At 34.8% G+C, this 14,202-nt stretch overlaps 2 protein-coding genes across 4 annotated transcripts in view; one reads left to right on the forward strand and one right to left on the reverse strand.

Annotated features, from left to right (window-relative positions):
- LOC123706141 (dedicator of cytokinesis protein 9) overlaps nt 1–14,202 on the reverse strand; it is a 41,051-nt gene that overhangs the window by 12,917 nt on the left and 13,932 nt on the right. For both annotated transcript variants that reach the window (XM_045655305.1, XM_045655306.1), the window contains exon 29: nt 13,391–13,532. In XM_045655305.1, the coding sequence (XP_045511261.1) occupies nt 13,391–13,532 (142 nt within the window). The remainder of the gene's footprint in view (nt 1–13,390; nt 13,533–14,202) is intronic.
- LOC123706145 (venom acid phosphatase Acph-1-like) lies at nt 202–13,103 on the forward strand. 2 transcript variants are annotated; one of them, XM_045655310.1, is made up of 11 exons: nt 248–374; nt 962–1,188; nt 2,323–2,438; nt 4,008–4,075; nt 4,563–4,670; nt 5,589–5,670; nt 6,240–6,397; nt 6,904–7,086; nt 7,172–7,292; nt 7,582–7,829; nt 12,822–13,103. In XM_045655310.1, coding segments are annotated over exons 2-11 (1,239 nt in total). In that variant the 5' UTR covers nt 248–374; nt 962–1,186; the 3' UTR covers nt 12,975–13,103. The 2 variants fall into 2 exon arrangements, with proteins under 2 accessions (XP_045511265.1, XP_045511266.1); XM_045655309.1 differs by lacking the exon at nt 962–1,188 and having other exon boundaries at nt 202–374.

The raw sequence follows: 14,202 nt of genomic DNA on the forward strand, positions 1-14,202 counted from the left end.
TAAGAACACAAAATACAATAAACTTATTACTTAACTGATTTCGGATTACGGGAGAATTAGATCCAACAGTAGAAATTATATGAGAGGGAATAACATGTATATAGTTTGTTTTATGGCACAGATTAATTAACAAATAGGCAAATATACGATGAGCAAATATAAAAGATATCTTGCTCTGCCTTATCTTCTGAAGGATATCAGAATTAAGCTGAAGTATTCAGAGACACTGATTACTAGTGACAACACCATGCAAATAAGTGTCTAGAAATACCCTTTCTGAGTGATCTAGAAATACCTTTTCTGAGTGATCTTTTTCAGTTATTCAGTTGTCTAAATAATGTGATGGTTCATCTGACTAGTATTTTGTGTGTCAGGTATGTATCTTAACGAAATTATGATTTAAGCAACAACACATCCATTTTGATTATAAGCATGATCCGTAGTTATTAGTTAATAGAAATATATCATGTTAATTAATAACGACGAGGCCGTAGCCAATTATTCAGATAACATTTATTGATTTACTAAGATTTAGTCAATATTAAGGAAATTTAATGAAATGAGAATCATTAAGAACCACGAATACGGTATCCGACTTAATTACTTAAGGTATCTATAAAATAACTTGATCTTCTTATTTACCTGAAAAAATCAGTTCAGTACTGTGGGAGAATTATACCACAATGACCTTTAGTACTGTATAACCTTTAGGCATTGTGAAAAAATTAGCTTCAGTCATGTTTAGAAAACAGCACAATACAAATTACATTTTACGCCACATAAAATAGCATTTTATATAGCGGCGACGTAATGATAAAATCTGAACATCCCATTCAAATTGACGTTGACAAGGGCGTAACCGGGGAGTCAGTGCGGCACATACAAATAGCCGTGATGGTTGCTCTCGCATGTGTAAATAGATACCGTACAATCGATTGGACAAAGTCAATCATCTGAGCAGGTCGCAACGACCGTGAATTCGCGGAGCGTCCCGCGTGGACTCAGTGGGACAGCACTTCGCGCGTCGTGCACTTCCGCCCTTGCATCGTCCGCAATAACGAACAATCCCATTGTATCTGTTTGTGCTATGATTCGAGCATAGTCCTTTGATATGTGCACTACTGAGTGATCAATACGCGGTTCAATATTGGGATACAATGTAGAATTGTCAATCCGGAAGAGGAAAATGTAAGTGATAATCGTAATTGCTGATATTGCACTGATTGATGTTAATGATACTTTAATTAATGTTCGTGTAAAGGAAAGAAGAAAGATGTTTATAACTAGTTTAAACAATGTCTTGGACAATAAAAAACAATTCGCCTTGACAGAATTATTTTAAAAGTTACTTCTCTAATCACAATTTTCATGCAATCATAGTTTGTAGAAGTTTAATCAGCGTATTTCATGAATAACTTATCTATTTAAAATAATGTTAATATGTATGTTTTAGCTGAAACAAAATTTATTGAGGCCTTTGTGGATATAAGTATTTTAATATAGATTATTTTATTGTAATCGTATTTCTGACTATTTTATGTCAAGGATAAAATGAAGTACATATGTGAAAAAGAACCTGTATTTGATAAGATCTGAATACTGAAAGTTGGCATAATTAATAGATAACCTACTTAGCTGACAATTTTGGTATAGAATTTTACTACAACTTTGAATGAATAGAAGAGAACTTGATGAGCGTTATTTTAGTTCTTAAGTAGATTGAGATTCTCTTAGAATTCTTCGCCATGCCAAAAATGCACGATCATCATCGGCTCTTGAGTGTCCAAAATATAAAAAAATGGTTCTGGGGACATACATGGTACGAGGTACATACTTTTAGAAATAATTGTTATATCAGGTTTAAGGACATTGCAGTGTTTACAAAATCTAGTAAGAAAGATAAGTGCCAAGATTCAGTTATTTATATGCATATAAAAATTAAAACACACAACTGATTTGAAGACAATAATAGACAAATAAACAAATTATATTGTAAATAGACAAATTATATTATTTTATGCTAGAGGAACTTCATGAGAAAAGAGGTCATTTAAAAATTAAAATATCCGTTGGTACTTGGTGCAGTAAGAACAAACAAAATTACATTCGTCAAATACTTTACGCTACAATACGTAGGTATTGTCTGGCTATTGGTGTAGACCAATAGTCAGACTATAATTGTGCTTTAATTGACTTCTATTCGAGATTACCCTAAATGACCTTATGACTCATAACTTTCAAACGTCTGATCATTTGTCTCAGACTTCATCCACAATTAGACACTACCCTACGCTCATAACATAAATTTCAAATGTTTAACAGGAAAGAGGGCGGTCGCGAGGAGGAGCCGACCAACGCGGCGGATGTGGCACCGAGCATGAGGACCGAACATACTTGCTGCTGTCTCGGCGTGTTGGTGGGCGTCTCTCTCATAGCCGGTGAGAAAAAATACACCCAGGAAATACTCATAGCAAAGTACTAGAATAAAAGAAACACTTGCAAAGCCGGTCAAGCTAATTTCTTGAGTAAATTGTGGATAGTAACAAGAATGTTTGGTCTTCTTCAACCGATATTACATGGCCAGTGAGTGGTTACATAAAAAGAGCGGACTCTTTCCTTTAAAACAGTATCCACAACTAGGTTTAGAGGAATGGACAGTGGCTCCTGTCGATCGTGTTTTGTTATACAGAACTAACTAGAAGCATAAGTACTCCAAATATTTAGGGATTCGAATTTCGATCACTGAATTATAGGTCGGAAATCGGAATGTTTAAAGTTTAAAAATAAATGGATAAGAAAAAAAATCAAAAAAGAATTCCCAAATTTGAACTTTACCTGAATCCAGGTAAACTGAATTTCTTGCTCTATCTTTCCTTTCTTCTTTTCTTTGAATGTGACTTTGTATAAAATTAATCATTTCTGATAACAGGCTATTTTTTAACATTTTTTTAAAATTTCAGCAGTAATTGCTTTGAGGAAATTACTTCGGAAACTAATCATAATAGTTGAATGTTATTTTAAATATTTTGTAAAAACAGATAACAATTTAAGTTTCTTATAAAATCGATTTTTACTTAAGCTTGATAAATGAATTTATAATTAACTAGCGGTCCGCCCCGGCTTCGCCCGTGGTACATGTTTACGTTTTCTCTACATAAGAACCATCCTCATACATTAAGGAATATAATAAAAAAAGAATTATCGAAATCGGTTCAGCCGTTCTCGAGTTATGCGCTTACCAACACATTTTGCGATTCATTTTTATATTATAAGAAGATATCAATTATTTATCATTCAATGTACGCACGTGTATCATCCATATAAGGCCAAGAAAATTTTTATGGTTTTCTTTGCATATGATCTACACGTGAATATTTAGAAGAACGTCATTAACATTTTCAAAGCTACAAGAATGTATAGGAATTAATCAAAGGATTTACAAAACAATAAGCTTGTATATATGAAATGTTTCGACTTTATTTTTCTCTGAACATATACAATTTATACACGTTGTGTTATGGGTATACATTTCATTCCTTGTCCACAAAGATTATGCAAAAATTCATGGACTTAATTTTTTCTTTCTAGACTCCGAGCATGTCGCAAATTAATTGGATATTTTAATACTATTTCACGCCTGGTTAGAGAAGGCTCTCTATCGAATTCGAGGGCCTGAAACGCTCACCAAACCAAACTACACAATAGTTCACGGTGTCCAATAAGAAAATTAACATTCGCCTATATTAATGGTTTATATAGTTACGTATAAATATAATTAATTGTTTATTTTTACTGGCATATTTTTAACTATGAATGATTACACATTATTTTGTACTAAATAGATAAATCTCTAATTATTTCACTATCGAGAAGTGCAAGGGTCAAACATCGTATGTTGCCGGGACCATTGACTTCCAAGCCGGAGCAGGAAGTGCTGAATGTCTTTAAGCTATAAACATAATCAGTCATTCCACCTTTATGAGATGATAATGAGTTTTATTTCACAGCCCTCGTCGCTGTGATTTTGATGAAAGATTCCACCGTCGAAATCACAGTTCTACGGCAAGTTCATGTGGTAAGTTATTTCCATATTGTATTTTTGACTACTTTTTTGCAATGTACACATAAACAGTAATATAAAGTAAATATCGAATTGGTTGTTATCGCTGATTGTGTCAAATGGTTATAATTGAAGATCGAAATTGTTTCAATTGGGTGCTACGCTTAGTTTTTATGGTTGACGACAAGAGCATAAATGGACGTCTTAAATAGGACGTTCATCCAAGCAAACTGAACGTTTTTATTTTCATTTGTGATGAAATAAGAAGATTTTTGTCATACTTTAGAATTTTATTGTTACTACAGTCCAATGACGTAAAATTAAACGTGCCAGCCCACTGCTCTCCGCACCTAATTACAAACGCATATCAGCAACTTAAGCGAACCTTTTTCATCTATTTCTAAAGGCTATGCTTTGACACTAAGTGAACCTTCATATATTTCTAGAAGTAAGGGATATCTGGTATAAACATATCAATTGAATTTATTATTCTCGTGCTTAGCTGATGTCTCACGGCGAGCGCACGCCGGACGAGCGTGAACTGTCCATGCTGGGGGCGCCCCCACCCGATCACGTTTTCGTTCCTTACGGCGCAGGTGCCTTGACCAACGTAAGTGAGCTTGCTCTAAATGTATACTATTACTAGACTCTATGTCCAGGTAGCAATTAAACTGAGTTATTAAATGGTAACGCGTGTATCCAAATAGCCTATAAGTGTAAATCATGGATCAGAAAGACTAGCAATTATTGTCAACTGTGGACAAAACCCCTATAAATAAAATAAGATTTAAAAAACAAGACTAGTAATTCATGACTTCCTACAAATACACGTTTTCATGAGAGTAAAGTAACCATCATTATATTATGTACCTTGTACATACTTAAAAACATCTAGTAAGATTATTTTTTAGGATTTTACAAATTATTGAATTAGGGTGGTTTTTCGGAGAGAACCGGAGGAGAGGACTGTTTATTTGGTAAACCCGTCGCCTGTCTTCATGAAATGTTGTATTTAGGAACGGCAAACTTATAATACTGCATTTGCATATATCTATATCTTTTACAATGTATCAGCCACTATCAGATAAACGACTTTAACGAAGCGTTTACTTCCCGGTGCGAATGCGGGAGGGATCTCGATTCCTGAAGGTCACCGTTTAAACAGGAACGAGGTGTCAGAGTCGCAGATAGCTGTCCAACACTAATAATGATTTATTGCTCGTTGCAACGCACATCCCGCTTATAGAAAGGCATTCGCCTCGTTGCGTCGCAATATTTTTAGCACGTCTAGGTTTTTGCGAACGGAATCTTATTTATACAGGGACAATACATATAATTTTGAAGCCATAATTTGTTGTAACGTCGAACCAATGTTCCAAAATTTATAAATCAAACTTTTTCCGTAAAATTTCGTGTAAATTCTCATTGAATAACTTCCTAAATATTCATAAATACTATAAGATTAATAAGAGAAGTATTGATTTAAGTAAAACTCGTGCACTACATAATCGCATTTTATCGTTTACAGGAAGGAAAAATGTTGACTTACGAGATGGGTGCTTTATTAAGAAAAAGATACAATAATTTCTTGGGGCCTTATTATGAAGCCGGTAAATATGAAGATATATATATTTAATTCGTACACATTTGTAAGATACTTGGGATACCTAACTAGCTGGTTTTCCTTATGAATTAATTTTATCTATTAATTAAATCTGACTTGACCTTTCCAGCAAGGTATTATTATAATGCTTCAATCTAAAAAAAATATTATAAAAACAAATTCAAACAAATAAAAAATCAGACTTAAGATATTTGCATTCGTTAATCATTCATTCGTCTTTTAAAATGTATGATATAATGACTGTAAAATTAGGTGTCTCGACAAAATATCATAACCTCTATTATATTGTGCAAAAGAAACAAATTTATACATTCCTCTTTACGTATAAGTTCATAATAAAAAAATAAACAACTCAAATAGAACTACAACAAGCAACAGAATTGCGCTGTATATTTTAATTTCTGGCTGCGACCTGTTAACAAAAGGCTCTTCTCTGTTTTACAATAACCCTTATAGATATCTACCTAAAGATCCTTCAAATCCTACAAAATTAAGTCTCATTTACATATATTCTCGAATTCCTTGAAATCCTTACCCAATTATTAAACTGTTCAGACAAGAGCATGGTGATAACTTCGGACACGAGTCTAAGTAAGATGACAGCGCTTTTGATAGCGGCGGGTCTCTGGCCTCCTACACAAGATCAGATGTGGAACGACACATTTTGGTGGCAGCCTGTGCCGTACCAGTATCCTTCCAAAGGCGAAGATTATGTGAGTATTGGATAAATAGAATAATTATTGCTATCGTTAATATCCTTATGGGATTGCGAAACACGCAATCCTATCTTGCTTCTATTATAGAGAGATACTGCTTTCCGAATCGGTGGTAAATGTTAAAAAATGTTACGACGATTCAAAAGTGGGTTTTGAAAGAAGTATATTTGAATAAATAAATGTTTGAGTTTGAGTTTTCAGTTTGAAGACCTTATTAAAATAATAATTTATAAAACGTAGAGACGTTTGTATGCCTTTTTTTAAATTTGCACGTAATGACTTGTGTTTGGTCTTCCGGAATTTATTGTGTTTATTTGCACTCAAAAATTATTGTTTACTTTATTTTAATGGGCTCATAAATAACAAGTAATATTTCAGTGCGCGATGTCGTGGAAAATTGGTAATAAATGATATTTATGAAATTATCGTTTATGAATAATGGTCAATAAAAAATATTTAGCTAGATTTATTCCAAATAAAATCTATTATTGCATAATTTTCAGTTGTTATATGAAGAGAACTGTCCGCGATACAATCAAGAGAAACAAAGGCTTTTGAAGGCATTTATAGAAGAGGGACTATTAACGCCTTATAGAGACCTGTTTCATAAAATTGCACAACTTACCGGTACTAATTTTAGTACTCCGCATGACGCCTATCACTTGAACAACTTATTTTTAATTCAGGTATTTATTAATATATTTGTATAGATAACTCGTACCCAAAACAAATATAATTGTTTTGAAAAATAACATATTTGTAAAATTTTAGGACGATATAAAAGTGGCGAATCCTAAATGGGCTAAGCATGTCAAGAGAAAACTAATGGACGTTGCAAGACTGGAGTACACTATGATGTTTCATAATAATCTACTACGAAAATTAAGTGGGGGTAAGATATCATTACATAATTTAGTTTCCTATTCGTCCGTAGTTCCGTAATTCCAAAATTGGAATGTTTATTTTATAATGAACGTCCGTTAATAGCCGGACTTTTAAAAAATAATATCAAATCCTTAACAAAAAATAGATTTCTATACGTCCCCTTCCTTCATCTACTAGATAACTAGACAGACATACAGCTTATTTTTGTGTCTAGCGTTTATATCACTGAAACGTTATTCAACGGCATAATAATTAATAATTATACTCTCGCACTATATTTTATTTCAAACTTTCAGGTGCATTATTATCCCAAATAATAAAAGAAGCGATATCAAATACGCTAGAAGCGAGCACACCTACAGTGATCGTACGCATCGGCACGCCCGTGTCCGTTGCCGCATTGCTATCCGCGTGCGTCGCTCCCCCACCCCGCTTACCCGACCCGGGCGCAGCGTTACTGTTCGAGTTACACGAAAAGCTACCTTCGACGCAAGGAAAGAAGGATCAAATTGTATTGTCGCATGGACAGAAATTCGGATTTAAGGTAGGTTTGGTATCGCACGGTGATTGTGTGTATTGGCATGCCCGTGTCCGTCGCCGCATTGCTATCCGCGTGCGTCGCTCCCCCACCCCGCTTACCCGACCCGGGCGCAGCGTTACTGTTCGAGTTACACGAAAAGCTACCTTCGACGCAAGGAAAGAAGGATCAAATTGTATTGTCGCATGGACAGAAATTCGGATTTAAGGTAGGTTTGGTATCGCTCGGTGATTGTATGTATTGGTACGCCCGTGTCCATTGCCGCATTGCTATCCGGGTGCGTTGCTCCCCCACCGCGCTTAACCGACCCGGGAGCGGCCTAACTGTTCGAGTTACACGAAAAGCTACCTTCGGCTCGTGGAATAAGGATCAAATTATCTTTTCGTATGGACAGAAATTCGGTTTAAAGGTACGTACGGTTTTATTAACAACAAAGTAATTGAAGGTAGGTAAGTTATTTTGAGTATGAGGTGATGAAAATCGTTGATAGATTAAATGAATTGAGACATTGCTTTCAATAGTCAATTTTCTATAATTTACGAATGTTTGAATGTCAGTTTATCTTAATATGCATTTTAATAGAATTTCAAAGCCATAAAATATAGTCATAAAAATAAATAGGGCATTGTTGTACATTGTTGTATTGTTGTTGATACAGTTTTAGTTGGTATTAGTAAAAATTTTCCCAACGAGTCAGCGGTAAAAGCCAAAGGAACCAAATACAAATTAAAAATTGACTATAGCAGTGTAACAAGTGATGTAAAAACTATAGATTGGACCAGACTCTTTAATTGCAATGACCCCTCAAAAGCCTTGGAAGAATTTACAGGAAAAGTAAGTAAAATCATTCAAAACCACTCCCTTAAAGTACCTATTAAAAATTCTAAAAGCATTAAAAAACCCTGGATGTCCTCTAACCTCTTAAAATGCATTCGCAAAAGAGATAGACTGCACATAGAAGCAAGGAAAAAAGAAAACAGAGAAAATCCTATTATTCAAAAACGCTATAAAGACTACCGAAACTATTGCAATAATACTATACAAAACCTAAAGAACGCATATGAGAAGGGACTTTTGGAAAAATCTGAAGGTAGCATTAAAAAGACTTGGGATGCAATTAAATATATCTGTAAGTTAAACAATAAAACATCGTCTTATTTTGACATTTTCAGCTCTGACCAGAATTCTACCCTGAACAAAGTTAATGATTATTTCGCAAATATTGGTGAACAACTAGCTAAAGAAACGATGAAGCAAATCAATAAAACGGAGACTGAATTAGTTCAATTAGCTGCAAATTTAGATGAATCACACACAAATCCTGATAAGTCATTTTTTATAAACCCTACTAATGAGTTAGAAGTGAGTGACATAATTTCAAATTTGAAGAATGACTCCGCTCCCGGATGGGACGGAATAAATTGCCGTGTTATCAAACTTGCTAAATCCGATCTTTCTGCACCAATCACACACATATGCAATCTTAGCATTTCCACTGGTATAGTCCCCTCTCATATGAAATTAGCAAATGTTTGCCCAATATACAAAGGTGGAGATACTTCTAGTTTAGCGAATTTTCGACCTATATCACTTTTAACAATAGTTTCAAAAATAATGGAAAAGCTAATAAACAAAAGATTGCTTAAATACCTGGAACAAAATAACCCTTACGGACCGCTCTAATACAATTGTGCGGGTCACAAAGTCGAGTTTATCTCAGCAGTTTTTCGTTAGGAGTGGACGGTCCTAGTATGGCACGATTGTGCGGGAAGCAATTTTGACCTTGAAATGAAATTTTGGTCCGACACTCAGTCGGCGAGCAGGTTTCAACCTGTTCAGTTCGTGTCTGTTTGCGCTCCCCGACTTTGCGAAGGTATGTACCTACTGTTGCTTTATTTTGTAAGTTCAGTTATATATGTGTTATTAATTAGGTAAATAGTTAAACATACAATGTTTTTGCGATAACAGTGACTAGCGGCAAGCAAAGGCTTTGTCGTAATGGCTTAACGAACTTTTCTGACACAATTGTGTCGACGTGGGCCCTACCCTACCTCATGAGTTTTTGAGTTCCTAATGATTATTCGTTTTTTTTCAGTTTCCTTACGATGTCTGTGATTTTGAATGATGCTGCTATTGAAGAGATGCTCAATGACTCTGGAGATGAGGGCGATGATGGTGACGAACTGGACGCGGACTACTTTATTCAAGAAAATCCCGACTGTGAAGGTTCCTCTTCATCTGATGACGATGAAGACAGTGCTGAAGATAACTTGCCTCTGAGTGCGCAAGCATCATGGCAGAAGAAGCCCTTTAATAGTAAAACTCTTCCATTAGGTGCCATTCGTGAACCAGTTGAAATTCTTACCCCATACGAATATTTCGAGCGCTATTTCAATGTCGAGCTCATAGAAGAGATGGCTTTGGCCACCAATCAGTATTATTTGGCCAATACTGGTATACAAATGAAACCTCCTTGTTCTTTACTGGATATAAAGAAGTTTTTCGGAATACATGCCATAGCCACTGGCCAGTCTTCGACACTCTGACCTCGTTGCTGTCGTGCTCCTGGTTGCACTAGTCGTAGTCGCTGTCGCTGCTCAAAGTGTGACATTTACTTGTGCCTTAACAAAGACCGAAACTGTTTCTTTGATTTTCGCAAGAAAGACTGAATTTAGATAATAATTATTATTAAACTAAGAGAAAATTGATCTCATTTCATGTAACAGTTGATTCCAAAGCCTTTGTTGATTATTAATAATGTAAAAGTAGAACAATGTTGTGTTTGTAACTTTAATAAAAATTCAAACTTTTATTATTTTTTCATTTACTTTCAGAAAAACGTAAAAATTAGAGCGTTAACTCTAATATCATGATGCAACTGTAAATTGAACGCAGGAGAGGTAGGGCCCAGTATGATACAATTGTGACCCTCACAATTGTACGTGTGATATGATGGGCCCAGCTTGATACAATTGTTGGTATATGAATTTTCCAAGATGGCGCCGGAAAATCCAGAAAATTATTGCAGATTCGTGATCAGCGGCCCCAAATTACCCAAAATTCGAGTTCAACATTATAAATTTCAATGTAGTTTAATCGCCGGTCCGAAAGGGATAAAATGCTTTCAGTAAATCAGTACGGATTCCGTAATGGCAAGTCAACGGAGGACGCCGTCACAAATCTGGTGGATTTCATAACTATGAGACTCGACGGCGGGGAGAAATGTGTGGGCGTCTTCCTTGATCTTGCCAAAGCTTTTGACACGGTGTCCAGACCCATCCTGCTGCGAAAGTTGGAGTTGTTTGGCATTAGGGGTGCTGCACTCGACTGGTTCACGTCATACCTATCCAACCGAGAACAAAGCGTTTGCCTGGGTGAATACCTAAGTTCTCCCGCTGCAATAAGATACGGAGTTCCCCAGGGCAGTGTCTTAAGTCCTACGCTCTTTCTTCTCTACGTAAATGGACTCTGTTCACTCAAACTCAACCAGGCTAAGATTTTTGCTTACGCAGACGATACCGCTGTGATTTTCCACGGCAGATCTTGGAGGGAAGCGTATAGCGCTGCAGAAACCGGAATGCAAACTGTCGCCAACTGGCTCCACCACAACTTGCTTAGCCTCAATATAGGTAAAACCAAACTTATGAATTTTAATATAAGCAATAGGACCAATGCCCCGAAAGAATTATCCCTAACAATACATAGATGTCAAAATGACACTTCCAACTGCAAATGTACTGCTCTGGAAAATGTCACCTATATAAGGTATCTAGGTGTGATTATTGACAAACACCTTACCTGGAATTTACAAACTGATTTAGTAAAGACACGTGTGAGAAAATTAACCTACATTTTTAGAAAACTAAGACTAATTGCAGATATCAAAATGATCAAAATGACTTATTTTGCACTTTGTCAATCTATTTTAAACTACTGTCTCGTCTCTTGGGGTTCCGCAAAAAAATGTCATCTTATAAAAGTTGAGCGCGCGCAAAGAGCAATTCTTAAAACCATATTTAAAAAGAATTTAAGATATCCCACCAAAGAATTGTATCAAGAGGCTGGTATACTAACGGTGCGTCAGCTATACATACTAGCAGTAATTCTAAAATTCCATAAAATAGCTCCAAACACAATTATAACGAACGAACGCACTCGAAGAAATCCTGCATGGAGGAAACATAGCTGTAATATGTCTTTCGGTAGCAAGGCGTTTATATTCATGGGTCCTCACTTATACTCCATAATTAACAAAAAACTAAATATCTTTCCTATGACCAAGTTCCGCTGTAAAAAATATGTTACAAATTGGCTATTAAATCTAGACTACTTAGAAACTGAAAATCTCGTTATAATAATATCTTGATTAAAATATAAATTCAAACATTTACCGACTATTAAAATAATCACTCATTCAACATCTACACATACACATACACACACACTCATATACACGCACGCATACACACACGCACATATGCACACTTAATATTTAAATGGCAATTAAACTTTGAAATATTTTTATGTACCTAATACGGCGAAAGAGATTGAGCCCCACAACACAGGGGATCCTAGTGTGGGGTTCAATGCAGCACGTCATGTAACTATATTATGTAACATTTCTTGTAATTAATAAAGTAATTTTTCATTTTTCATTTTCATTTTCATTTTCATTGTTATCAATTGGAAATTTAATTTAATGTCTGAATTATGATTTAAATTTATTTGACTATGTTCTTATACGTATACAGTCACGTATTGTACTGTATACCTAATAGTTAAAATTTATAAAGAATAGAAAAAATTCGATCACGAGGCGGGACTCGAACCCGCATCCTTCGCGCCATTCCGGGGCGGATGCCTAACCAACTCAGCCACTCGTGACCCGCCTGAGCAATCGAATTTATCCCATTCTTTCAGTTTTATGTGTCTTAAGGGACACCTAATAGTGTAGGTAAGGGACATACCTAATAGTTGTTAAAATATATGTCATTTCAGATCTATTACTGGGACGACGACTCCGCAGAACCACGACTAATGGAAGTGCCTGGATGCAATGCTTTCTGCCCGTTGGACACTTTCAAAGAAATAACAAAGTCTATCGTATCGTACAATTATAAGACAGATTGTAAACTTGTTCCTATAACATGATATATGTGATAACTTGTGTGCAATATTATGAATATGTGATTAAATGTTTTAGTGCTTAAAACACCAAATATATCGAATAGACGAATAGAGCACTTATAAATGAAATAGAAGTTACAACACGTTGCTTAATAATGTAATGATACGTATTTCGTAGATAGGATGATATCGTAATTTAGTTAAGTGTATCCCATACATTCCAAGTAGTTTGATAAAACATGATAGATGTTAAATATACAACTTATTTCTGTGACTAACTACTATAATTTATAACTGATAACGTGTAGTTACGATAAAAATTATGTTTTCGGTTATAGAACCTAATTTTTCCTGTGAAGAATTCAGCAATTCCTTAACAATTCTATTGTCTTAATTTACGTTCAATAAAAAATGTTTCCAATATCGTTAGTTTTTCTTACCTTCATCGATTTTGAGTCCCGTTTCGTCGTTCGGAATGTTTTTGGATATATCGGCGAATGCATCAGCTCCCCAGGTTTGCACACCGCGCAGCTTTAGATACTCAGCAATAAGGGCTGCTATGTGCAGTTGACAACACATTGCCTATAGAAAAATATAGGATTCATTAGGCTTATGAATTTATTATATTAAACAAAGAAATAAACGCATAAAAAAAACCCTAAACGAGACGTTATTTTTTTTTGTTGTTGTTAGACTCAGACTTATCTTACAACTGTCAAGGTTTTTGCTACAGTGTGTGTCAAAGAAACATACTTGAATTCACGAGAAGAAATAAAACTTGTTCAGACTTTTTTATCAATCCTCACTTGTTATTCATATTATGATTTTACCATTGAAAATATTCGGCTCCAAAACGTTAGTTCAACATTAGTACAAATCGAAATATTGCCTTTATTCGAGAATTAGTTCGCTGTCAATTTTTTTGCTTTTCTTCATTTCTTTAATTTCCATTACAATACCCGATTATTAAAACATACCAGGGTTGATAAAAATCATGATTTAAATAAAAAAATCAAAATATTCGGATTAATGCAATTAAAATCGGATTAATTTGATTTAAATCAGATTAATTGGATTTTTTTACTTTCTTGTTTTTTTTTATCAATTTACATTTTAACCGATTATAGTTATTTATTTACAGAAACAATGTAGGTATTTTAGTTCATCTATTTAATGTAAAAATTAAAAAGCGAGGTCCAAAGATTGACTCAAAACCTAAAATAATAAAACGGAACATAAAATAATACCATTT

This window comes from Colias croceus, chromosome 3 (genome assembly GCF_905220415.1).
Source record: "Colias croceus chromosome 3, ilColCroc2.1".
NCBI classification, from domain to species: Eukaryota; Metazoa; Arthropoda; class Insecta; order Lepidoptera; family Pieridae; genus Colias; species Colias croceus.